Raw genomic sequence first — 24,239 nt, forward strand, 5'->3', positions numbered from 1 at the left:
GCCCAGACACATCAGGCCTCATTAAAAAACATTTACTATAAATGGTAATCAGGTGAAATAAGCACAACTGCCAAAAGAAATAAGGCATATCGTTCCGATAAGGCTTGTGTACATACATCTGACAGCTGCCATAGCCCAGAGAAACCTCCCATTTCAAACAGCTCACATTCCTTCCCCCCAAGCTAAACTCCACACAGCCCTGTTGTTTAAACAAGCTGAAAAGAAATCCATGCCAGATTTTTAATGCAGGGACCTCCTTCCATAACCCCAGTGCTCCCCAGGCGCAAGGCTCCCTAGCAAAACGCCACACGCCAGCCTCCCTTGTTTACACATTTCTGCATTATGAGACAGCCAGGAGGAGGTCATAAAATCTACTCGACTCCAGGGAGAGTGATGAATTCAACCAATCAGGGCGTAACCCAGAGATCACAAATCACATGAAGTAAAAACTTGGCCCGTATGTTCTACCCATTCTGCCTACCTTACATACTGGTGTGATACTTGTTTGATACTAAGAACAGCTTTAGAATCCTTTTGTGAACCCAAAGCACCCTCCAGCAAGTTTTATGGGTTTTTAGTTAGGGCTGAAATGAAACTGGAGAGGAGGAATAACCGACGCATAAATATTTTTATACATACCACAGTATGAGCCCCACCCTTTAAACAATGTTCATACTTTTTTGTGGAAGGTTATAATGTTTAGTAAGAGGGTGGTTGATGTTGCTGAATCGAGAGGGGCCAGCCTTTCTTCACATGCAGATACACATTGAAATGCATCCTAGGAAACTAGTTCAATTGCAATGTAACAACATCCACACTTCAATGTTATGCCTTTGACACAAAGCAGGGTGTGTGTGTGTGTGTCTGTGTGTGTGTCTGTGTCAGTATCTTGGGTTAGAAAAGTGGTTCTCAGACTTCCGGCGGCGACGCCATCGCGGGAGGTCGTGGGTTGCCTCGGCTGCGAGGCGATTCAGTCCATCCCGGTGGTTGGAGCCCCGCTACCGCAAAGCGGGGCTCCGGTGGGGTGCGGGAAGAGCGTCCCGCACCCTGGGCTCCCCGGCTGTGCCCATTAGTGCTCCGAACCCTTCCCTCGCTCCCCCTGTAACGGGGGAGTGGGGGTGAAGGGACGACGGAGCCGGGCTATAGGGGACATGCCCCAACCGGGATGTAAATGCGGCGGTCGCCCCCGCGACGAGCGTCTAAGTTCTACCTGTCTTTAATGGAGTTAAAGAACCCGGTGGTCGTGAGTATTTGAAATGGATTGATTTCTATATTTTTTGAACGATCCGGGGGGAAGAGGAAAGGAAGCCTGCCTCCCTCCCTTCGGGGGAAAGAAAATAACCAGTTTAAGTGACTGCTGCTACAGTAATGGATACAAAGTATTTGAACTTTTAAAAGTGAGACTGATGAGATTTCCTTTTTGGGATTAAGTTTGCAGAAAATATCTCCATTTAAAGTTTTGGTCTTTACGCTCTGGCTTCAGAAAAATGGCGATGGAAAATTTGGACTGACGTGGGAAACAATTGAAACAAAGGGAGGAATATAGGGATAGGAACTGAAATTTGACACTCACCCCTTCCCCCAACATGTTGGACTTTGTGTTTGCACTTGCCTTGAACTCTGGACTAACGGATGAAGAAAGACTTACTGTCTTGAGGCTGGAACTGCTGAATCGGAAACTGAAAGTCTTGAGTGGGATAATAAATAAAAAAAATCTACTTCCCACAGAGGAGGCTTTCCAAAAGTTCTACACAATGGAAGGAAACCTTGGCAAAGAGCTAGAAGGGATGCTTGAAGGATGGATTGAGATGACTGGGCGACTCCGGAAAAAAGACCCGTTCTTTGGGGGTGGCAGTCCCGGAACGGTAAAATTTGCAATATCCAGACCCCGAGGTGTGAGCTCGGGGGCAAGGGACAAGGAATTAAGATATTTACAAGAAGAAGAAGAATGGTACAAAGAAGCGGAGGAGCCGAGAAGAGAGGAGAGGTGGACCCTGAAGCTCGATGCAAGGTTTGCTGTGAACTCTGCCTGGATCTGTGGACATTTGGGAAAAGAAGATAATTGGAAGATTGGTTCCGGCGATAGACAGAGAAAGACAATGGACAGAGGGGGTGTGGGGTGAAATATTAAATGTAAAATTTAAATGGTCTGTTATGGTATCTGAAATCGGAGGGTAAAGGTTGTTAGTTGTAAGTTTATTCTGAATAAGTAAGGAGATATTGAGATTTTATGTTAATAGCAGCATGATAAAGGACAGAAGAAATAAGTTTAGATTTTATGAAATATTTTGTTAAGATTTACGATAGAATATGATGATTAAGATAATTGTGTTATTTTTAATTGAAGTTAAATTTTCTAGAGAGAAGTTGTTAAAAAAGTAGATTATGGATCTAAAACCGAAGGTGAAAAGGCAGGGGAAGTCAACCGTCAAGATTCGGAAATAGAATTTTTTTTTTTATGTATACAAACAAGAAGAAGAATCCTGGCAATATTTGTATTTGTTTTATATTTGTAGGTGTGGGTTTGGGTGTGTATTTTGTTATGAAAATGCTAATAAATTCTTCTAAAAAAAAAAGAAAAGAAAAAAAGAAAAGTGGTTCTCAAAGGGTCTGGCACGCTGCACAGGTGTGGCGGGAGAGGATGGCAAGTGTGGTGGGAAGATTCAAGGACAAATCAATACAATATTTTTTGAATTATTTGTGCTCATATGTAGCTGCATGTTTTATAATTTCTGGATTTCCCAAGATCATATTAAAAAGTAGTTGTGTTCTGTTTTATAATATAAATCAAGCACTGTTAAGAGTTGTTTCTTTTTGTTTTCCAATGTATTTTTTGGTGTGGCACGAGCAAATTTTTATTCTGAAAGCCTGGCCCAAATGAAGTTTGAGAACCACTGGGCTAGACTAAACGAATTTTGAGGTCCTATCCAAGCTGTGATTTTAAAGCTGTAAGAAAGGGACTACAAAAAAAAAGCTCAAACCAGATTCATATCGGTAGTAGGGGAAAAAAATGTCATACTGGACTTGGAACAATACAAAAGGTGATTTCTCTTTCTCTGAGAAACTGCTGTTATGGTTTTGGGAAGCCCACCCTAAAACAGAAACTATCAGGGGAGAAGGATCTCCTCCCATAAAATGTATTTATATGCCACTATATCATTTAAAAATTAACACTGTTTCAACAATATCTGTCTATCATCTATAAATACATATATAGCAGGGGTTCTCAAACTTAGGTCTCCAGTTACAGGTAGGTAGCCGTGTTGGTCTGCCATAGTCAAAGCAAAATAATTTTTTTAAAAAAATTCCTTCCGGTAGCACCTTAGAGACCAACTAAGTTTGTTCTTGGTATGAGCTTTCATGTGCATGCACACTTCTTCAGATACCACACGAAAGCTCATACCAAGAACAAACTTAGTTGGTCTCTAAGGTGCTACTGGAAGGAATTTTTTTTATTTTTTTTATTTTGTTAGGTCTCCAGTTGTTTTTGGACTACAACTTCCATCACCCCTAGCTAGCAGGACCAGTGGTGAGGGATGGTGAGAATTGTAGTCCAAAAACAGCTGGAGACCCAAATTTGGGAAAAACTGATCAATACACACACACAAACATATTACAAACAATGACCATCAACTAACCATTATCCCAAGAGGCTATCTGAAGGTGCCTGCTATTTAATCCATGAATTGGTTAAATTTTTAACAAGCTAAAAACGAAGTGATTTGCAGCTATTTATAATAAGAGGGTTTTATCCAACATTCCTACAGTAAATTTTAGATCTGGCCTTTGGCCTTGTTATTACATCTTTTTCATCAGGGTGTCAGTGGAATAAGTTTAATTCTTCTAGCCAAAGTGACTTGGATAACATTTCAACATAAGGAACACAGTGGAATTGTTACGTGGAAAGAGACATGATTTTATGGAATAAGGACTAGTTCACAATGTCTTAACTATTAATCTACACATGTTTTACTTGCCATTTTAATATTTCTTTGCTGTACATAATATCTGGTTACACTATGTGGATGGGAAGGTGGAAGTGAGGCAGCAACCTTCAGCGTTTTGTTCAGATCCCATTTGACCCTTGTAGCTACAAATTAATATCCTAATGTCACACCTAGATGAGGAAACAGTTCTCCTAAGAGCAGCTTATATTAAATGCAAATAAGTATTGCATAAGCTTCATTGTTTTCCACACTGTTTTTAGTGGCTCAAGAGTGTTACAGAGGAGCTTCAGATAGAAGAGATTATTACAGAAAAACTTGCTTTGCATGATATGTGTTTTGTTCCTGGTAGGGCTCCTTCAATCTGTAGGGTCCCAAAATTGGTGACACTCACACACACACACACACACACACACACACCCACACACACACACCCACAGAGAGAGAGAGAGAGAGGTTTGTGTTGTAGTTCAGGCCATTTCACTCAAAACAACATTTTTATTCCAGATTGCAACATCTGGATTCTGTTCTTGAGGATTTAGAAATGCTTTCCGGAAGGAAGGATGAACAAATCTCTCTTACTCAAGGTTCCAGAAAAGCAAATGAAGATATTTGGCTGAGGGTGCTAGAGATATTTTGTTTTGCAATAAATTGTTTGTTTCTTTGCAATGAGGTTTTAAAAACATCGTATTATTTTCCTTGGGTTGTGTTCAACTAAGTTTCATTCATAGCAGACCCATTAAAATAAATGACCATGATGAATTCCAATGGCTCTCTCTGCACTGAGTAAAAGGTCGCTGAATACAATCCATTGAGCTCTTACTTTTTCAAATGAAGTTTTCTTATCGTTAATGGCAAAACTATATTTCATGGAACATTATATTGCACACTTAATATACTGTTGCTCCTTTGCAGATTGATCTACAAACACTTCATATTGCATTTGGAATTGACACCAGTTCTTACATTATTAGGTATGCATTGTCTCAGTGCACACCAAGCACAAAGATCATCAAAAGCAATACATTGTAACAATTGGCTTCCTGTTTACAGGAGTTATAACACAGGAGTGGTCAGAAATGAATGCTCACTGAGTAAGCTTTTGAAGCTGGAAAAATAATAATAGAATCATAGAATTGTGGAGTTGGAATGACACCAGGGCCCATGTAGTTCAACCCCCTGCAATGCAGGAATCTTAACTAGATCATCCATGACAGATGACCAGCCTCTGCTTAAAAACTTCCACTGAAGGAAAGTCTGCCACCTCTGGTGGAGACCTGTTCCACTGTTGAACAGCTTTTACTGTCAGAAAGTTATTCCTGATGTTTAGTCTGAACCTCGTTTCTTGTAACTTGAATCCATTGGTTGGTTCCTAGCCTCCGGAGCTGGAGAAAACAAGCTTGTTCCATCCTGCATGTGACAGCCCTTTAGATATTTGAAGATAGCTATCATATCTCTTCTCAGTCTCCTTTTTTACCAGGCTAAACATACCCATTTCCCTCAATTGTTCACCATAAGGCTTAGTTTTTAGGCCAGGCATCCCTCACCTGCAGCCCTCCAGATGTTTTGGCCTACAACTCCCATGATCCCTAGCTAACAGGGCCAGGGATGATGGGAATTGTAGTCCAAAATATCTGGAGGGCCGAAGGTTGGGGGTGCCTGTTTTAGGCCCTTTATCATCTTCGTTACCAGTAGTACAGTGGTAACGAAGATGACATACGCTTCAGGTTACATCCTCCGCTAACCCAGAAATAACGCTTCAGGTTAAGAACTTTGCTTCAGGATAAGAACAGAAATTGTGCTCTGGCGGTGCAGTGGCAGCAGGAGGTCCCATTAGCTAAAGTGGTGCTCCAGGTTAAGAACGGACATCCAGAATGAATTAAGTATGTAACCAGAGGTACCACTGTACATGTAAAAAGGATCTAGGGGTCTTAATAGACCACAAACTTCACATAAATCCACAGTATGGTGCAGCAGCAAAAGAAAGCTACAGTAATGCTATTCTAGGCTATTCTGATACTGGGCCCAAACTAACATTTGTCCCTATTGAAATTCATTTTGTTAGCTTTGGCCCAGTACTTGAATCTGTTACGGTCATCTTGAATCTCAATTCTGTCTTCAGCGGCGTTGGCTACCCCTCCCAGTTTGGTGTCATATGCAAATTTGATGAGCATCGCCTCAATACCTTCATCCAAATTGTTTATAAAACCTTACATTAGGGTCTAGATTTGTTTGCTGGTCTCGTCCTATAACAGTAGTTGTGTCGTAGATGAAATCAAGGCGGTATTGGTATCTAAGATTCCCATATTTCAAAAACACAAGGCATTCCAGAGCTGCTATGTGTTCAGAGCCAGTGTGGTGTAGTGGTTAAGAGTGGTAGACTCGTAATCTGGGGAACCGGGTTCGCGTCTCCACTCCTCCACATGCAGCTGCTGGGTGACCTTGGGCTAGTCACACTTCTTTGAAGTCACTCAGCCCCACTCACCTCACAGAGTGTTTGTTGTGGGGGAGGAAAGGAAAGGAGAATGTTAGCCGCTTTGAGAATCCTTCGGGTAGTGAAAAGCGGGATATCAAATCCAAACTCTTCTTCTTCTTCTTCTTCTTCTTCTTCTTCTTCTTCTTCTTCTTCTTCTTCAGTGGAGGATGTCTGTCATGTTATGCAGTTTATGTAGCAACGACAGTGGTATGTGGCAATGACCACAACACCCTGAGTTGGTGGACCTGATTATTATTATTATTTTGCATCTTATCCCAGGATTTCCCCCCTCCATCCATCACTTTGTCCCTCATATAAACAGATGAGTCTGCTCGCCACATCCTTGCTGAAGGGGATTCCTCACTTTCAAACCCACCCACCCCCCACTTGCTATGGTAGGATGGCCTCTTTTAGCTGAGGCTTATAGGCACTGGCAGTGATGACACAGAAAAATAAAACCGAGAGTGATTTAAAGCAACAGGGAGGGCTCTCCTTTCAACGTGCAGAGCATGCAACTAATGTAAATTTATTGTTTTTATGGTTCAGCTGAACTTGTCCACTTTGGAAGTATTTCCAAGTATTGACTGAAAGCCTTCTGTTAGTTCTCAATTTGGATGTGGATTTCAGCACATATGAACAGAAGATTCTTTGCTACATAATTTTTTATTTTTTTTACAAATGGTGGAAATGAAGAAGTGCTTGTAGGAGCATCATTTCAGGTTTTGGGGGAGCAAAGATTTAAGTGTGGGTGTAGAGGGAAAATTTTTACAATCAGTTTCAAATTGCCGGGGGGGAGGGGTTAACCCCATTCGGAACATTTGTTGTTTTTAACAACATAAGCAGAGTTTAAGGCACTTTTAGGAAAAGTAATTGTATCAGGTCTGAAACGTTCACTAAGTGGCACACTCGATGAGAAGGCTGAGCTGCGCTAAATGTTAAATTTATTTTTACTTCAAAGCCCACATGCATAAAATGTGCTAATTTGGGGAGATAATTTAGAGGAAGATGTAAATTGGTAGCCCGGGTTAGTGCTAGGAAGTGTAAACTTGTTACATTGCAGTTATATTACTCTTGCCCTAATTTATCTGCTGGGAAATAAGAACATAAAAGTCCAATAATCCCTTGTAAGTGGTATTGTAGAAGGCAAATTAGGTAGAACATTCTCCTTCAGTTCAAGAACCTCCTTAGGGCTTCCTACATGTCACCAAAAGATGGTATTGTGATGTTATGTGGAAAGAGGCATGATTTTCTGGAAGAAGAACTAGTTCTTGTTCATGATTATTTCTTACATGCCATCAACTGGGAAGCAAAGGGATCTCTCTCTTTATACACACACACACACACACACACACACACACAACCACTTGCATAGCCATACTGCAAATTCCTATACTGTAGCTTGATATTAATTCTCTAGAGATAATTGCATGCCAAGCTTTTCCAGATGTGGGCAGGTCCTTTTTCTTCTTAGTTACGTGATGCAGCTGGAATCTGGAAATAGACATTTGAAGGGAATATTCTGCCTTTAAGCAGGAATATTTTCTAGGATGGAACACCGCAAGAGAATATACTAAAAAGGGGGGGCCGGGGGAATGCTCCCCCTACATTTCTGGGAGAGATCTCTGTTCCCAAATAGGCTGGCATTTGTCCTCCTCCCCAATATCACTCGTCTCTTGTTCCCACCCCATCAAATGGCAATGATAAAGCCAGCTTTTGCATCTGAGGGGAGCGCAGCAATCTCATTTGGCACTGAATTATGGCACTATGGTAACAATGTGTGGATTTCAACTGGGTGCGTACTGAAGTTGAAGGCTAGGTTGGACTGAGCGAGGGGGGGGGGGTTTCCATGGCTTGCTATATCTGACCCCTTGAGTTGCTTAGTAGTTATAGTATTGAAATAGGAGCAGGGGGTGGAGCAGCTTTGCTAAAGGGCACCAGGTGTCAATCTGTCAAAGAGGAAGGTTTTGCCTGGTGCCTAAAGGTGTACAATGAAGGTGCCTGCTGAACCTCCTTGGGGAGAGCATTATAAAATTATTCATGGCATGATCAAAGTGGTTAGAGGTTTTTTTCCTCCCTCATAATGCTACAACTTGTGGACATTCAATGAAGATGAATGTTGGAAGACTCAGGACAAAGTACTTCACGCAGCACATAGTTAAAGCTCATTATGGACCTCATTCCCACATGAGGCAGTGATGGCCACCAACCCTGATGGTTGTAAAATATGTTAGACAAATTAATGGAGGAGAGGGCTACCAATGGTGACTAGCTATGATGGCTATACTGTACTCTGCCCCACGGTCAAAGGCAGTAATGCTTCTGAATACTGTACCAGTTGCTGGAAACTACAGAAGAGGGGGGTGCTTTTGTGCTTGGGTCCTGCTCAAGGTTTTCGCATTAGGACACCTGGTTGGCTACTGTGAGAACAGGATGCTAGACTAGACGGGTTATTGGCCTGATCCACATTCCAGCAGGCTCTTCTTACCTAGGTCCAAATCCTCATTCATCATGAAGCTCATTGATGAACTTGGGCTCATTCTGTCTTAGCCTCACCTTATATCACAGGATTATTGCAAGTCTGGGGAAGAGAGAGTTTTGTCTTCCATCCTACCAACTTGGAAAAAGGGCAGAATAACAATAGCACTGCAGGATATTCACTCACTATAGTTCCTAAAAGTTAGTGAACAAATAATTGGTTGAGTTGGAGATTACAATTATACAAAAGAGAATTTAGGCTGCTTGGCATTCTTCCCCTCCCTCTGATCTTTTCTCTGGTCAAAAGGGTTTTGTAGGATTTTGTAGCAGGACAACCCCCTCCCCACAAATTGAACAAACTGGAATGTGTTCATTGTGGACAATAAGACCACTATATCAAAGTACCTTCAACTAGGGGGGGCAAACCCCAAACTATTGCTTGGATCTGCAGTATGGGAGGAAGTCACCAATGCAATATTTCCAATTGAGGAAGGCTCCTGTGCCTTTAATAGACAACTTGAATAGCTTTGGGAAGAGTCGAGTCTCTTGTTTGCCTCGCCATTAGAGAAGACAGACAATATTGGCATCTCAAGTAATTTATTTAACGGGCCACTTAAATAAATCCTTCCTCATGCATGAATGTTATCAACCCTCTTTCTCTTACATTTGTCTCCTATCAGAATTTTTCCATGGGAGGATTATCCAGAGAAGGAAAGGAGACCATTAATGCAGCTTCAGTTAGCTTATTTCAGTTGGAAAAAAGCATTAATATTCTTGCAAATGTGAGTGGGAGGGGGCTGCTGTGGGGGATGGAGGAGCAAATAAATCAGAAGTAGGTTAGGCCTGGAAAGTATGTATTTGCAAAATTACTAGGGACACCGTTGCTGTGCCAAGTCAAATGCACAAATTATTCCAAGTTCACAGGAATGAAGAATAAATTACGTTAATTTCAGAAGTTCTGGTGCCACTCCCTGCTGACTATTGTGCTGTTGGTCTGCATACAATTCCAGCTCTTGACAGGGAAGTGCATGATTAAATAGGAACCTGGTGCCTCATTTTCTGCTGTTTTGTGCGGGTCAGGTTAGGACATAAGGAAAGGCTTAGAAATGAACAGTCCATGGAAATGCTGTTCCCTTCTCGTTTTGGTGTTGGAAAGATGGCAGTTTGATGACTGTCTTTACTTTTCAGTTTAATAACTGTTGATGATTTGCAATTCTGTATGATCACTTATACATCACCCACACCCCCATCCCCTTCATACTGTATAAATTTCAAGGCAATTGACAACCATACTACAAAAAACCAGTTAAAGGTTGGGTTAAACCAGGGGTAGGCAACCTAAGGCCCATGGGCTGGATGTGGCCCAATCACCTTCTCAATCCTGCCTGTAGACGGTCTTGGAGTCAGCGTGTTTTTGCTTGAGTAGAATGTGTGCTTTTATTTAAAATGCATCTCTGGGTTATTTGTGGGGCATAGGAATTCATTCAATTTTTTCTTCTTCAAAATATAGTCCAGCCCACTACATGGTCTGAGGGACGGTGGACCAGCCCACAGCTGAAAAAGGTTGCTGACCCCTGGGTTAAACAATACAAATAAACACCCAAGGCAGAGACTTAAAGAATGTCAGCTTCATTAACTATGAACCCTGGAATTTTGGGTCACCTCCAAACCAGTGCCAAAGCTTTGTAGTCATTTTGTAGGGTTTTGTAGTGTGAACCCACGTTTTGTAGCACCCCCCCAAACTGTGAAATTGATAATCTAACTGGGGGTCATAGCCTCAGTATCACCCAGAAATCCAACATTGTCCAATTTTAATTGGATGGCTGCTCCAGGTTGCTGACTTTGGGTTTCATGAAAGGGGCAGCAAGTTGCAAATTATTTTAATTTATTATTGTGGTTTTTTTATGGACAAGGAGCAGGAGAGGCGCTTTTTGGATTTTCTACCTCAGGTGCTAGAAGAAACTAGCCAGCCTTGGTTATCATGCACCTTGATTTGGGGTGTGGGTGTGGGGTCATTGACCACCACTCCTTGGGCAGGAAAATGTCGTAGGTAAGCTCTGGGTAATTGTGTGCAAACACATTACTTAGAAGTAAGCTCATCTGAATTCCATGGGGATTACTTCCTGATAAGTATGTACAGGAGTGGAGCCTGAACTGGTTAATCCTAAAAGTTCAACACAGTTGGGATAGACTGCTCTTATTCAGTTAGAATTGAGAACCCCTTGCCAATGGTATTTTTTGTGTTTTTTGTTTTCTTACGAATACTACACAATTAATTATACTCCATTTATTTAGGCACTACTTCTAGATCAGATCAAAACAGCAAACCTAAAATTATAGACTAGATCCAGTTGATTTCACATTGGATTTAATTATGGGTAAACGTGTTTCAAGGTCGCAGCCCTACAGCAATTTACTACTGAGTAGACCTGCTATGGATTGTGCTGTGCTAGTATACTTACCAGTATATTGATCTAAATTGCAATGAACTCACTGGGATTTACGGTACTTAGGTGTTTAGGCTCTGGGTGGCAGTGCACAGTGTTTGAAAATCAGTTACTGTACTCCGTTTGGGGGGCACTAAAAATGTGGGGTTTGTGCTACAAACCCTAGAAAACTACTATAAAACTTTGGCACCAGTTTGGCGTGAATCAGACAGGGTTGGATTTCTTTCAGACTGCTTTTGATTGTGGGTGCAGTAGCCTATTTTAGTTTCTGTTGCATGACTTGCTGAAATAGATTTGGTTTTATTGTCTCTGCTTATTGAGGTATGCCGTTTTTATTGTGCATGTTTTCAGCTGATTTTATCAGACAATGTGACATTGAGAAAATACTTCAGTTTCAAAGATGACTTAACAAGCCTATCAAATAATTATTTAAAAATGCAGCTAACCTCATTGAATGGGAGAAGCTGAAAGAAGATGAACAGTGTACCCTGATGTTCGATGCAAGGACTGTTGGGGACTGTGTCTGGATCTGTGGACGTACAAGGAAAGAGGACAATTTGAGGAGTGGTTCCGGTGAAAGATGGAGAAGGTCAATGGATAGAGGGGCGATAGGGTGAAGTGTATTAAGTGCAGAATATAATTGGTTTGTTATGGTAATCTGAAATCGGAGGGTTAAGACATTAAGTTTTATTTTATTTTCTAACAAGAAAAGGGATATTTTGAATTTTTTGTTATTAGCAGCAGTTTAAGGGATAGAAGAAGTTTGCTTAGATTTGATATAAGAATAATTTGTTAAGATATAAAGTTTTGTTATTAATTATTATGGATTAAGATGATTGTTTAGATTTGAATTTTCTTTAAATGAATTCAATTTTTAGAGAGATGAAGTTATTAAAGTAGAATCTGGATTTGGAACCGAAGGAGAGAAGGCAGGGGAAGTCAATTGTAAAGATTCGGAACTAGAATTTTTTTTGTGTGTGTGTAAACAAGAAGAAGAATCGTGGTTATGTTTGTTTTTGTTTTGTATAAATGTGGGTGGGTGATGGTATTCTTTGTTATGAAAAATACCAATAAATTCTTTATAAAAAAAAAATGCAGCTAACCTGTTTTTGTTCTCTGTGTTGTGAACCAGCAGTGCACATAGTGTCCTATGATGTTTTCTTTCTGGCACTGCTACACCTATATCTAGAATGGTAAGTTTTTTTTAATCCATTCTATGGTTAAAAAAAGGAAGCTACAATAGCACGGTGGGGGGAACCATGAAAAACCAAGAAATTGATGCACCCTGTTTCTTTCAGTAGGTTCATTTACTAATGGATGTGCATTCACTAGCCTAGAATTGCAGCAAGCATGCCCAGGGCATTGCTAAATTGGAGAATGAGTTAAAGTAATTAGTGTATTACTGTGTATTACAGGATCATTAGCTTCAAAGCAAATGACCTTGGAAATCCTCAAACTTTCTCATACTCCAGTCATTGTGTTTCCACAACGACTAGCATTTTCTGTACCACCTCATGTAATGGGCTTCTCTTTTTACGCTTGGAACCTTCTTTGAACTCTCTGTGATTGCTGCAAATCTAGTTAAAAAGCATCTGTAATAACAAAGAATCTTGTAGCACCTTAAAGACTAGCAAATTTATCTATCTTGGCATTAGCTTTCATGCACAAGAGTCGATTTTTATCAGATGCATCTGACGAAGTGGGCTATACTCCACAAGAGCTTGTGTCAAAATAAATCTGTTAGTCTTAGATGTCACAAGGCTCTTTGTTCTTACTAATGCCCTGGGCATGCTGCTGCTATCCTATGTTTCACTGAAGTTCAGGTCACTGATGGGGAAACTGGCTTTCAGAGGCTCACTACTTTTTCTTGTGATAGTATTCACCAGGACTGTTCTGAGTACTGTCACCTCTTTTTTTTCTGCCCATGGCAGGCATTTTGTGCTGACACACAAAATACCTACCGGTAATTTGCAAAATATCTAATTTTGCTGACACACAAAATACCACACCTAATTTTAAAAATAATAATAAATTAGAAGCAACAACAATGAAAGAAAGCATTGGGGAGGCTGAAGCTTATTTTCTCTCCCCCCCCCACCATACACGTGTTTAACAAAAATAAGAGCCTAGTCTATAATACATTGAAATTAGATGACCTTAGATTGAGTTTTGGGGGCATTTTAAAATGTGATTCTAAAACTGATGTTCGAATTTGCAACGTATTAACATGTAATTAAAGAGTCCCATAAGCACATTAAACAAAAGGTATAATTTTTAAAAAGCTCTTTTCCGATTGCATTAATAGCATTTGGAGGTGACATATTATAGGCTAAAATATGTTCCTTCTATCACTTTTGAAAGTGCACTTGGGGCCCGATTCGAACATTCTGTGCGCTCGGCAGTTCCATGATCCACCTTCCACAAATAATGCTGTAGTTATATGATAAATACTATAAGCTTTTTAAAAAAAATTAATTTAGCAATCTAATATCTTATATAAAGTTTCAGTATAATCCATTTTGCCACCAAAAGTTTTATATTGACAAACCTGGTGAATTCCATGCAAGCAAGTATATATTGTTATAAGGTCCTGGGGGCAAGGCCCCCCCCCAAACCTCTAGATTCAGTAAAAGGTTAGAATTTGAGCAAACTCACAATTTCAAGAATTTAGTAATGCTGGAAATTACACCAGCTAGTTTCCTCGTGAAGCCAGCCTGGGGATAGCTCACTGGGGGTGGGTCAATAATTGCTTGGTTTGTTTGATAATGGTAAGCCACCTGCAAAACATAAGACTCTGACCAGTATGGGGTTGTTTGTCCACCTTTGGTCTCCACCCTGCACTCAGCTCTCACCTATGGCTCCTAGAAGCTGTCAGCACACCCCAGGAACGGCTTTCAACTGGCTGGGTAAACCAAGTGAGGGTTGCTGCTGGGTTTCAAACCCTCAGTGAGTTAGGGACTTCCCCAGCATGCGAAGAGAGACTCTGGTGGATTGAGTGGATGAGACCAATGGTGGGTCCAACGGACAAGAAGGCGGTTTCTGCACGAGCTGTAGAGGGAAGTGAGGGGCAGATGGGGCTCATGAACCTGAGAAAGTAGCCAATCTAGGAAAAGGAAAACTTCACTTCTTCTCTTTGGGAGAAGAAAGGCTAAAGAGTAAACCCTACACAATTCTGGAGCGGAGTCCCTAAGACAGTTGGATGGTGCCTAGTACACCTCCTGGCAATTCCTGCAGCCAAGCTAGTGCTAAACGTATTGTTCTGCTTTCCTTGAGTCACATCAGCGAGGCTGGTGGGTGTGTGTCTTGTCCTATGGGCAGCCCAGGACCTCCATGTACACTGCCCAGGCTTGTGTTCTGGGGAGATCACTTCAGCACTGCAGCGGTCTTACTTCACCCCTAGAGGCCCACTCTATTGTCTCTCAAGACAGATGGATGCCAACAAGAACTTTTAAACTTAAAGCCATCCAAGTTGTTGGCCATCACTGCCTCCTGTGGGAGTGAGTTGCATAGTTTAACTATGAGCTGTGTGAAGAAGTCGTTTCCTTCAACTGTCCTGAAATCTTCCAACACTCAGCTTTTTTGGATGTTCACAAATTCTAGTTTATGAGTCAAGATAGGCAAAAACAGCTGTTTTCAATGGATTCCTTTGTTGAATTTGTGACATATGGATCTATGGATCAGCCACTCAAAAGGCAAGGAGTGAGTTCCTCTGGAAACTTTACTCCACAGAAATCAAGACTGAACTTTACTTAACCTGCCAACCACTATCCAGTGAGCAGCCTTTTCTGGTTTATTTGGCACACACCACAAAAGGCATTTTCACACCCTGAACTAAGAAAAACCTATCAACATGTCTCATATACTATTTATGCCATATATGAGTAAGGTTCATAGGATGCAGAATCAGGCTTAAAACTGAAACAAGGGATACAATCCTCCCACCTATTTTGATTTATTTGATGCTTTTAAGAAACAAGAAAAGTTTGGGTATAAGGAGAGAGCTGAGAAATAGGCAAGAGTTCTAGTGTTGTTCCTTCAGTTTGTATCTTTGAATTCCCTGTTCACTAATTCTCATCTCCAGCTCTTCTGACAGGTTTCAGCATGCTTCAGACACAACCTGATGCAGCACCTAACAGCGTCAGGAGCCAAGTCACAGTTATTGTTCCTTTTATGGTTGAAGAGATTAAAATTAATGAAATTTCCAAGCTGGGGCTATGATCTCCTCTTAACTGATTTTAATCTCCCCTAAACTGCTTTTGAAGTAGTTTTACTTTCTGGTATTGTGAAAACTGTTCCAGTGCTAGCTGTGCCCCAGTCTTATGAAGGACACCTGGGTGCATCTGTTGAAGGAGGCCCTCACTTACTTCAGCCTTGATTGATTGATTGATTGATTGATTGAGTGATTGAGTGATGTTGTTCACCAGTCTTGTTTAATTTACAGAGGATCCTACACAGGATTCTTAACACATATTTGTTATGCCCTTCAGCTTTAAGTGATTATACACTCTGAGTATACACTCATCCTGAAGAATACCAGCATAAGGCCCACCCAGTCTAGCATTGTTTGGATAATCCCAGCAACCAGCACACAGTAGTTGGTCTACTGGAAACTGTCTAACGCTCCATTGTAATTTTCCCAGGCCAGTAGTCCACTGGTGGATTACTCATCCTGAGACACTGAGAGCTGATTCTCACATCATAGTAAGAAGATATAAAAACCCCACATAGAAACCAAATGATATTGTCACTCATTGAAATGGTCCTCGTGTCATTTGGGGGGGGGGAGTGAAAATGAAGCAAATTGCTGCTACAGTATCACATGAGTTCATTGCTCATGCAGTGTGAGCTGTTAAAACGTACAAATAGGCAGCCAATCTTAATTTTCAAGATAGCCAAACTTATTAACTATACATCACCTTTCTCTAATGGAGTACATGGTAATATCCTGTGACACACACACAAAAACTGATCATTTTGTTGAAATGCGAGTTCAAATTTGCCAGCACCAGAACATTGTTCAGACTTCGGTTGAGAGCTTATTTTCAGGGGTCAGCAAACTTTTTCAGCAGCAGGGGGCCGGTCCACTGTCCCTCAGACCTTGTGGGGGGCCGGACTATATTTTTTTGGGGGGTGGATGAACGAATTCCTATGCCCCACAAATAGCCCAGAAATGCATTTTAAATAAAAGCGCACATTCTACTCATGTAAAAACACCAGGCAGGCCCCACAGATAACTCAGAGATGCATTTTAAATAAAAGGACACAGTCTACTCATGTAAAAACACGCTGATTCCCGGACCGTCCGTGGGCCGGATTTAGAAGGCGATTGGGCTGCATCCGGCCCCCGGGCCTTAGTTTGCCTACCCATGGCTTATTTCATACAAAAGACTCCAAAGTCACAGTTGTTGTTTGGTTCAGTGTGCCTTGGCGGGATTTGCTCTGGGTTATTTCAGGTAGACCCCACAACGGAAGCTACTCCCGATTCCCCCCCTTTGTTCCATCTTGGCAGCACTTTGGCAAATTGTCCTTTTGTTCATGAGGTGGGTTGGGCAGGAAGCATGATGATGAAGAATCTGGCTCAATTTCCCTCCTGTCTCTAGAATGGTGATTGGAAATAATTGGAAGTGGCACTGGAAGTAATGGGAAGTGACAGCCCCTGTGCTCTAAGGCTTTTGCTTGAAGTCTAACAATCCCCCACAAAACAGAACCTAAATTTAAACAATGAAGTCACAAAGTGATTTGCCTTCAAGGTTGAAAGCCCTGTAATTTTAATTAATTAATCAATTTTTTTTAAAAAATAAATAAATAAAAATAAATTGCAGCTTGAATGCGTTGGAGAGGAAAATGCTATACATTTCTGCTTGGCTTTTCAAAGCTCTATATTCAATACTTCCTAGTGTTCCTCTGCTTCTTTGCTCTGAAGGAGAGTTCAGTTCTATATTAAACATTTCCATAGCCCTTAAAATTTTTATCAAGGCTCTTTTTTAAAAAAAATATATACTCGGCAGACTCAACTGTACAAAACATCCAGTGCATGTCTCATAAATATGTACAGAATGGAGGAGTCCTGCCCTGCTCTCCTGATGCTTGTCCTAGGAAACAGCCTGGGGAAGGAATTGAGCTTTCTTTTCTTTTTCTTTTTTTCTAAATTTGTGCTTGATCCAGAGACCCAATTGGAATCAGGGATGTCATAGACATGCATACGCTATGCATATATAATAATAGTACCTGGGACTTCACACAAGATGTGAGAAGAGATTGCCAGTTTACAAAGCCCTGAGGGGAAGGTGAAAGATAGGGACACTTCCACAAACAGCACCAAGAAACACTTCTTAGTTTAAGATGAATAATGGATGGATGGTGCTTATGCACTATAAAAAAAGTGCAAGAGAACCTTTCTAGAAATCAAATATACAAGAGACAGGGGGAAACAAAAACCGAAAAAGAGTCGCTTGCTCCTACCCCACTCACACAGGAAACCAAAGACCACCACAGCCAACCACAAATGAACAATCACACCCTACGCCAACCCCGACCTCTCTCACCACCAAAGGAGCACAAGCGAACAACAAAGAACCTGCACATACAACGCTGACACCAAACCCTACATAAGTAAAATAGAAACATCGTCACCCCACCCATCTCCCCATCCCGCCCACCTCTTCCCCCCTTTTCTTCCTAATGTCTCAACAAACGAAACTGACTTGTAAAAATGTTACATGGAAAAAATGCGAGAGAGACATTGCACATACCTTTAATAAATCTTTAATAAAAAATACTTTGAAAAAAGAGTCGCTTGTTGAAACAGCCTCCAAATTTAGACCTTTTGAGATCCTGTCATGGGCTGTATCACCTTAAGTGTGAAGCACAATGTCCTATCTTTTTGAGCGCCCCATTAACGATGGCTTCTAACAGTGACTTTTTGGATCTGCACCTCTAAACTGCTATATCAGTGGGGTCTGTAAAGTGAGGCTCTTTCAAACTTAGCACACAAACGAACAGGTTGAAGAGTCAGTGTTGTGTAGAGTTTTGAACCAGGATGTGGGCAGCCAGGGTTCGAATCCCCACTTGGCCATTAAGCTCACTCCACGACTGTCACTGCCTCTCAGCCTAATTTACATCACATGCTTGTTGTGTGGATTAAATGTGGAGAGGGAGGCCTATGTACACCACCTTGAGCTTCTTGGAGAAAAAGATGAGAGATAACTGCAAACACACAAATAAAATTCCTAACTAGGGACAAACGAAATGCCTCTGTAGCCCAGAGAACTATGCTTTTTTAAGAGAGAGGCTGTTGCGCTCTCTCTCTCTCTCTCTCTCTCTCACACACACACACACACACACCCTCCATCTGGAATATATAATAATCCAACTGCCATTGATGATGATAGAATATAGCAAGTGCCAGCAAATCTTCCACCACGGATAATCCAATTAACACCTTCGTTTGAAATGCCATGTGTAGGCTATACCCTGCAGGAGCACTGCTTAGTAGTTTCAGCATTGAGGGCAAGGGAATCTGGTTTTCACAATTGCTTATAGGATTTAGGATTCCTTTTCCACAAGTCTCTTGTCAAAAAAACAAAACAAACACCACCCCTCATCTTATCTGACCATGCTTTGTTTTACAAAACCTTAATAAAGCTACATGCCTGTCCTCAAATGGCTACAAGCATATACTGCTGGCTATAGAGCAAGCCCTAATCTATCAGCTGTGTAAACAACTGAATGCACAAGGAAACATCAGCGAATAAAACAGCCTTATTCCATGCCCCCAAGCCCCAACACATAGCTGATTTTAGTTTGTTATATACATTACTAGATTGATGAAACATGGGAAATTAACAATGCAACGTGTGTATGTCTGTGTGTGGGATTCTGCTATGTAAATCCAAGTTACACAGCCAGAAAAGACATCTCCTGTGACTGGAATAAGTTATGCAGATTTGTATAATGGGCCAGATTATCAGACATGCCAAATACAATCAGTGACGCCCTGTTTCAGACCTTACAGCTCCAGGATATCTCTATGCCCAGATCTAGGTATGCATTGGAGCATTCATAAGACTCGTTCAACATACCAGAATCTAAAGAAAACAAGGAGGTGCTTTGAGAACTTCAGCTTGGAAGTGGCTTGAAAGTGCTGGGTGGTATCAAACGAAACAGTTTCCTTACTGCCAGAACTATCAGCTACCAAATTTTTGTCCTCCATCATTCCTCATGCTTCCATCCACTGTACCAGGCATAGGCAAACTCTGGCCCTCCAGATGTTTGGGACTACAATTCCCATCATCACTGACCACTGGTCCTGTTAGCTAGGGATGATGGGAATTGTTGTCCCAAACATCTGGAGCGCCAGAGTTTGCCTATGCCTACTCTGTACTCTGTATGGGTAACCCTAATGTCTGGAGCAGATTTACTGAGGGCACACAGTGGCACACAGGGAGAATAGTGGGCAGGGAAGTGCCATTGCGCAGCTAAAAGGCCTTGTCCCTGTGAAACTCTTTGTTTGGCTATGACCTATTGTTGTTAGTGATAATAATAATGATAGGGACTGAAATAATTGGAACTTCTTTTTGTGCCAACTACTGGATTCCTAACTTCTGCAAAGTTTGTACACGTAGGACCATGTTGAGTGTGTTGACTTTTCATATTCTAACTTTTACTAGTATGGGACAGAACTTGCACAGTGAAGTCTCCTGCAGCATTTTCAGAATAGTAGCACAGCACAGCTCTTGGAACTCCTTTATTTTTGTTACTTTGCCCAACATGAAAAAGTACGTCTTTAAAGGCATTCTTTTCTACCAAAGAAATGGACAATTTGGCTATAGCCTTTAACCTTGCACAACATGGAAATGAAATACAAGCATAAATTTCTTCAGCAGGAGCAACATGGGCATAGTTAAATGGTTGCACAGAAATATGAGGATGGGTGTGTGCTGTGCTAAAAGTGAATATATGAAAAAATTGCATTTCTGGTAATATTTGCCCACAAATTTATACGTTGTGCTGTCCTGTTGTAATTTCCATCCTCTTGCCTTTGAGATACGTATATGAACAGAACTACAACTCTTCATACTCTGCTTGTGTTCCTGCAAATGAACTGGCCTTCTATCTTGAGGGCTGGTCATTGCTCAGTTTATCCATTAGTGGTCATAGAATGGTTGCAAATCCCTGATATTATCCCAAAGGAGGAGGGAAACTCTCTGGTATTGCAATTTCATTCAAATGGCCACAAAATGCAAAAACTAGGGGAGAAACACTGCGTGCAGAAGAAACCTCATATTACGTGCTCTGTTGGATCATGCCAAAAACCCATTTACTCCAGCATCCTCCTTCCCGCAGCCGCTGGCCAAATTGCCTTCAGGTATCGTACAAACAGAGCCTGAACCCAACAACCTTAATATGGAGTGTCACCATTAGTCTTTTGGGTGGGTCATAAAGCAGTTTTTACCCATTTGTACTTAATTTGTTCCCATTGTATTCCTTCAGTGCATATCACATTTCCTGCGAGTAAGCTGCCTTTGAATTGTTGTAGATTTTGGCAAAAAAAAAAGTTTGTGCCATGTCAGGGCTAAAATAAGGTTACCAGATTTTTTTTTTCAATGAATCCAGGGACACTTTTCAACTTCAGTAGGTAGGAGTGATAGGATTTTGTCAGGGGACTGATTTGTAAATCCGGGGACTGTCTCCGGGAATTGGGGACATCTGGTAACCTTAGGCTAAAACAAGTGCAAGATATTGGTTGCCAGTCTTCTGATTAAGTCTGATGTGCCCAGAAAGTTGGGAAATGTGAGATACTCCCATTCCCAAACTACTATGTATTGGGACTTGGTGCCAAGGCTAATGAGAGAGGGCACATGCTTCCACTTGCCCATCCACTGTGGACATTTTGCAACATCACTGCAACATCCCACTTCCTGTGGGAGACCCAAAAGCTTGGAGTTGCTCAAGAGATGGAAACCTTTACACAGACTGCAGGATTTGACAGCTGGTAGGAGACAAGAATTAGAATAGGTCATTCATGTTTACGCCTCACCCAGCTCTTGCTGATAATCCAGGGTCCATCAATTCACACCCTTAGAAGCATCCATCCTTCCTCATGTTTCCATCCTCTGTACCCTCTCTGGGTGGTATAGCTTCTGAATGCTAGTTGCTGGAAACCATGGGGAGGAGGTTGCTCTTGTGCTTGAGTTGACACTGTCGCACAGGCATCTGGGTGGCCACTCTCAAAGCAGGATCCTGGACTAGATGGGCCTTTGGCTTGATCCAGCAAGTTCTTGCTATTTTCTTATGTCCATCAGCTTTCCTAAAAGAGGAGGAGTCTCTGAATCTACCCTGGGTCTTCCAGACTGATGAGGAGGGATGAAGGCATAGCAGCCCTTTGCGATGCGCTGATACGGGATTTTTCACAGAGCTGCCTGCTTGTCAATCCAATGTGGAAAGTGGAATTGAGGGGAAAGCTTGTTCTCCACACTGTGATGTCTCTGGAGAGGTGGAGAAGGAGGCTGCCGCTGACTCAGTCACAAGGGAGGCCAGCCTTCGTCTCATTTTACTCAAGCCTGCCTTTCTTAATCATTTCCTCCATCTTTTTACCTCCTCCATTTTACAGAAAATTTCTTTCTTATGGGACGTATTGGTGCTAACTTACTTTGCCTTCTATGAAGATGACACAACAGCCAGCAGCTTTTTGGGGTTGGGTTTTTTTGTTGGCCATCTATGGCAAATAATTACCAACCTTTTGTTGTGGTATAAGTAGCTGACGGTGATTAACATGTATTATAAAAAAGCATTTTAGATAGACTTTTGAATAATTTTCCGTGCTTCACTGGTTCCCCTGGATTTCTCTCCCTGCCTTTCTGGTCCTTTCACACACTGGACACAATCGAGCTCAAGTAAAACACTTAGAAGTCCCATTGATTTCGACGGAAGAGATTTAAGAACATGCATAACCATGTAATTCTCTTCATGTCTGCTCAGAGGAAAGTCCCATTGAGTTTGGTGGGGCTTATTCCCAGGTAAGTGGATAAGCCCCCTCTACTTAAATAAATGGTTTCCCAAGGTAGTTTAAAGTCAGCTGAAATGCGAGATACAGTATAATTTAGTTATGCAGCTAAAAATGGAAAGCATGAAGGTGTAAGCAACACATTTGGGAAAATTTGAATCTTACAGGTACACTCATCAGCATGCTATTATTAGCTGCTGTTCCCTGTTGACTCTGTGGCAAACCTGACTCTCCTCTCTGTAATGTGTTAAATTACTTTCCTTTTCTTCCTGTTGTTTCCTTTCTCATTTGATTTCCCCTGTTTGTCTTCAGCCCATTCTTATTTTCTCTCTTTTGTTGGCTCCCCACTTCAGTTTGTCTGTCTTTTCTTCTCCCATGCACCCCCCTCCCTCTTTCTCCCTTCTTCATCTCCCTCCCATGTACTTTTAACACATCTGTTTCTAATTTTGGGCTGTCTGTGGTATCAGTTGGAAACAATGGGCTCCTTTAAAAATATCAGAAATAAATTTCTGAGCAGAACGACATACACAAAAGTGAGCAGATTGACCACCGATCTTGAAACAATGCTTTGTTGTTCAAATGTGCGGATGGCAAAGTTGTCTAAGGCTTTGTATCGTAACCCCCCCCCCAGCATTTTTATGTGTGTGTGTGAGCTCTGTAGGCAGCATTTAAGATTTCTTCAAGAGAAGTATTTAACATGAAACAGCTTCAACAGCTTTTTGTGTAAAACAACAACAATCCACACCTTTAGAAGAGAGCCTGATGCTTTAAACTCTACTCATTCCGATATGGGAATTGAATTTTAACTGCCTGCCCCCCTTTATTTTTGTTCTCCATAAAAATAATAAAAATGCTAAGAAATTGAAAACAGATGATCTCCATGGTCAACAAACTTTGATGCCAGCCCCCCCGCTTTAAATCATAAAAGTAACTTATTTTTCCAAGAGCCCCTCCCTTGCTAGTTACTGTTGTGGTTGCAACTCCTCTTTTGTTAGGATTATTTTTTTCCCTTTTAGAAAAGACAAAACAAAAACCTCCAACTTACCTAGAAACAGGATAGAAAGTGCAGACATTCCGTCTCTGTGAGAGAGACTTTTCTTCCCCCTTTTTTTTACTTCTCTCCACTCCACTCAGGAATGGCAGGCAGACCTGCTCAGAATTCAAAGTAACGCCTCTGGAATGTGCTCCATGTAATTGCATCCATGTGCCAGAAAAATAACCAACTTTGCTCCTTCTTCCCTTCTTCTGCTATTCATTCCTCCCCCCATCCAGTTTCCATGCAGATATGAGGAAAGCCTGTTTCTCTCTGTCCGCTGGTTCGGAGCCTGTCAGCATCTGGAAGGGGAAAGACAAGAGGCGGTGCAGCTGAGAGACACATCTATGGCTGCACGGAGTAATTTCGCATGTCTGGAAAGAAAGAGAGAAAAGAGGAGGGAAAATACACAGCGCACAATTTTAACCATATGGCTGAATCCCAGAACAGCCCCTCCCTACCATCAACCAGGATTAACAGCGAAGGCTGGTCATGTGGTGAGCTGTTACTTACTCCTGGTAAAAGAGCAACTGTACGTTCTGTGGCGAAGCAAGTAGATTGCACTGGTGTCAGAATGGTTAAGTAGATTAAACTTGGAAAATAATTGTCCCTCGGGTAGGGGGGGGGGCTGTGGCATTCCAGGTGTTGCTGGACTTCAACAGCATGTTTTAAATATGTTTTTATTGCTTTGTCAGTTTGTTTGCCAGCCCGGGCACCTATGAAACGAGGGGCAGGATATAAATTTAATAAATATTAATAACAACAACAACAGCGGCAGCTCCCATCATCCCTGCCCCTTGGCCATCCTGTTGAGACTGATAGAATGTGAAGTCCAACAACATGGAAAATAACAGTAATA

The 24,239-nt window shown here is 41.5% G+C and overlaps 1 protein-coding gene across 1 annotated transcript in view; it reads right to left on the bottom strand.

The window, feature by feature from the left end:
- Window positions 1–23,776, bottom strand: part of CLMP (CXADR like membrane protein) — a 52,058-nt gene extending 28,282 nt beyond the window's left edge. Inside the window, exon 1 of the mRNA XM_033171496.1 lies at window positions 23,393–23,776. Coding sequence (XP_033027387.1) covers window positions 23,393–23,420 — 28 coding nt within the window. The 5' untranslated portion in view covers window positions 23,421–23,776. The remainder of the gene's footprint in view (window positions 1–23,392) is intronic.
- Between the last annotated feature and the right edge of the window lie 463 nt (window positions 23,777–24,239).

The sequence above is a fragment of the Lacerta agilis genome, chromosome 15, assembly GCF_009819535.1.
Source record: "Lacerta agilis isolate rLacAgi1 chromosome 15, rLacAgi1.pri, whole genome shotgun sequence".
Taxonomy (NCBI): domain Eukaryota; kingdom Metazoa; phylum Chordata; class Lepidosauria; order Squamata; family Lacertidae; genus Lacerta; species Lacerta agilis.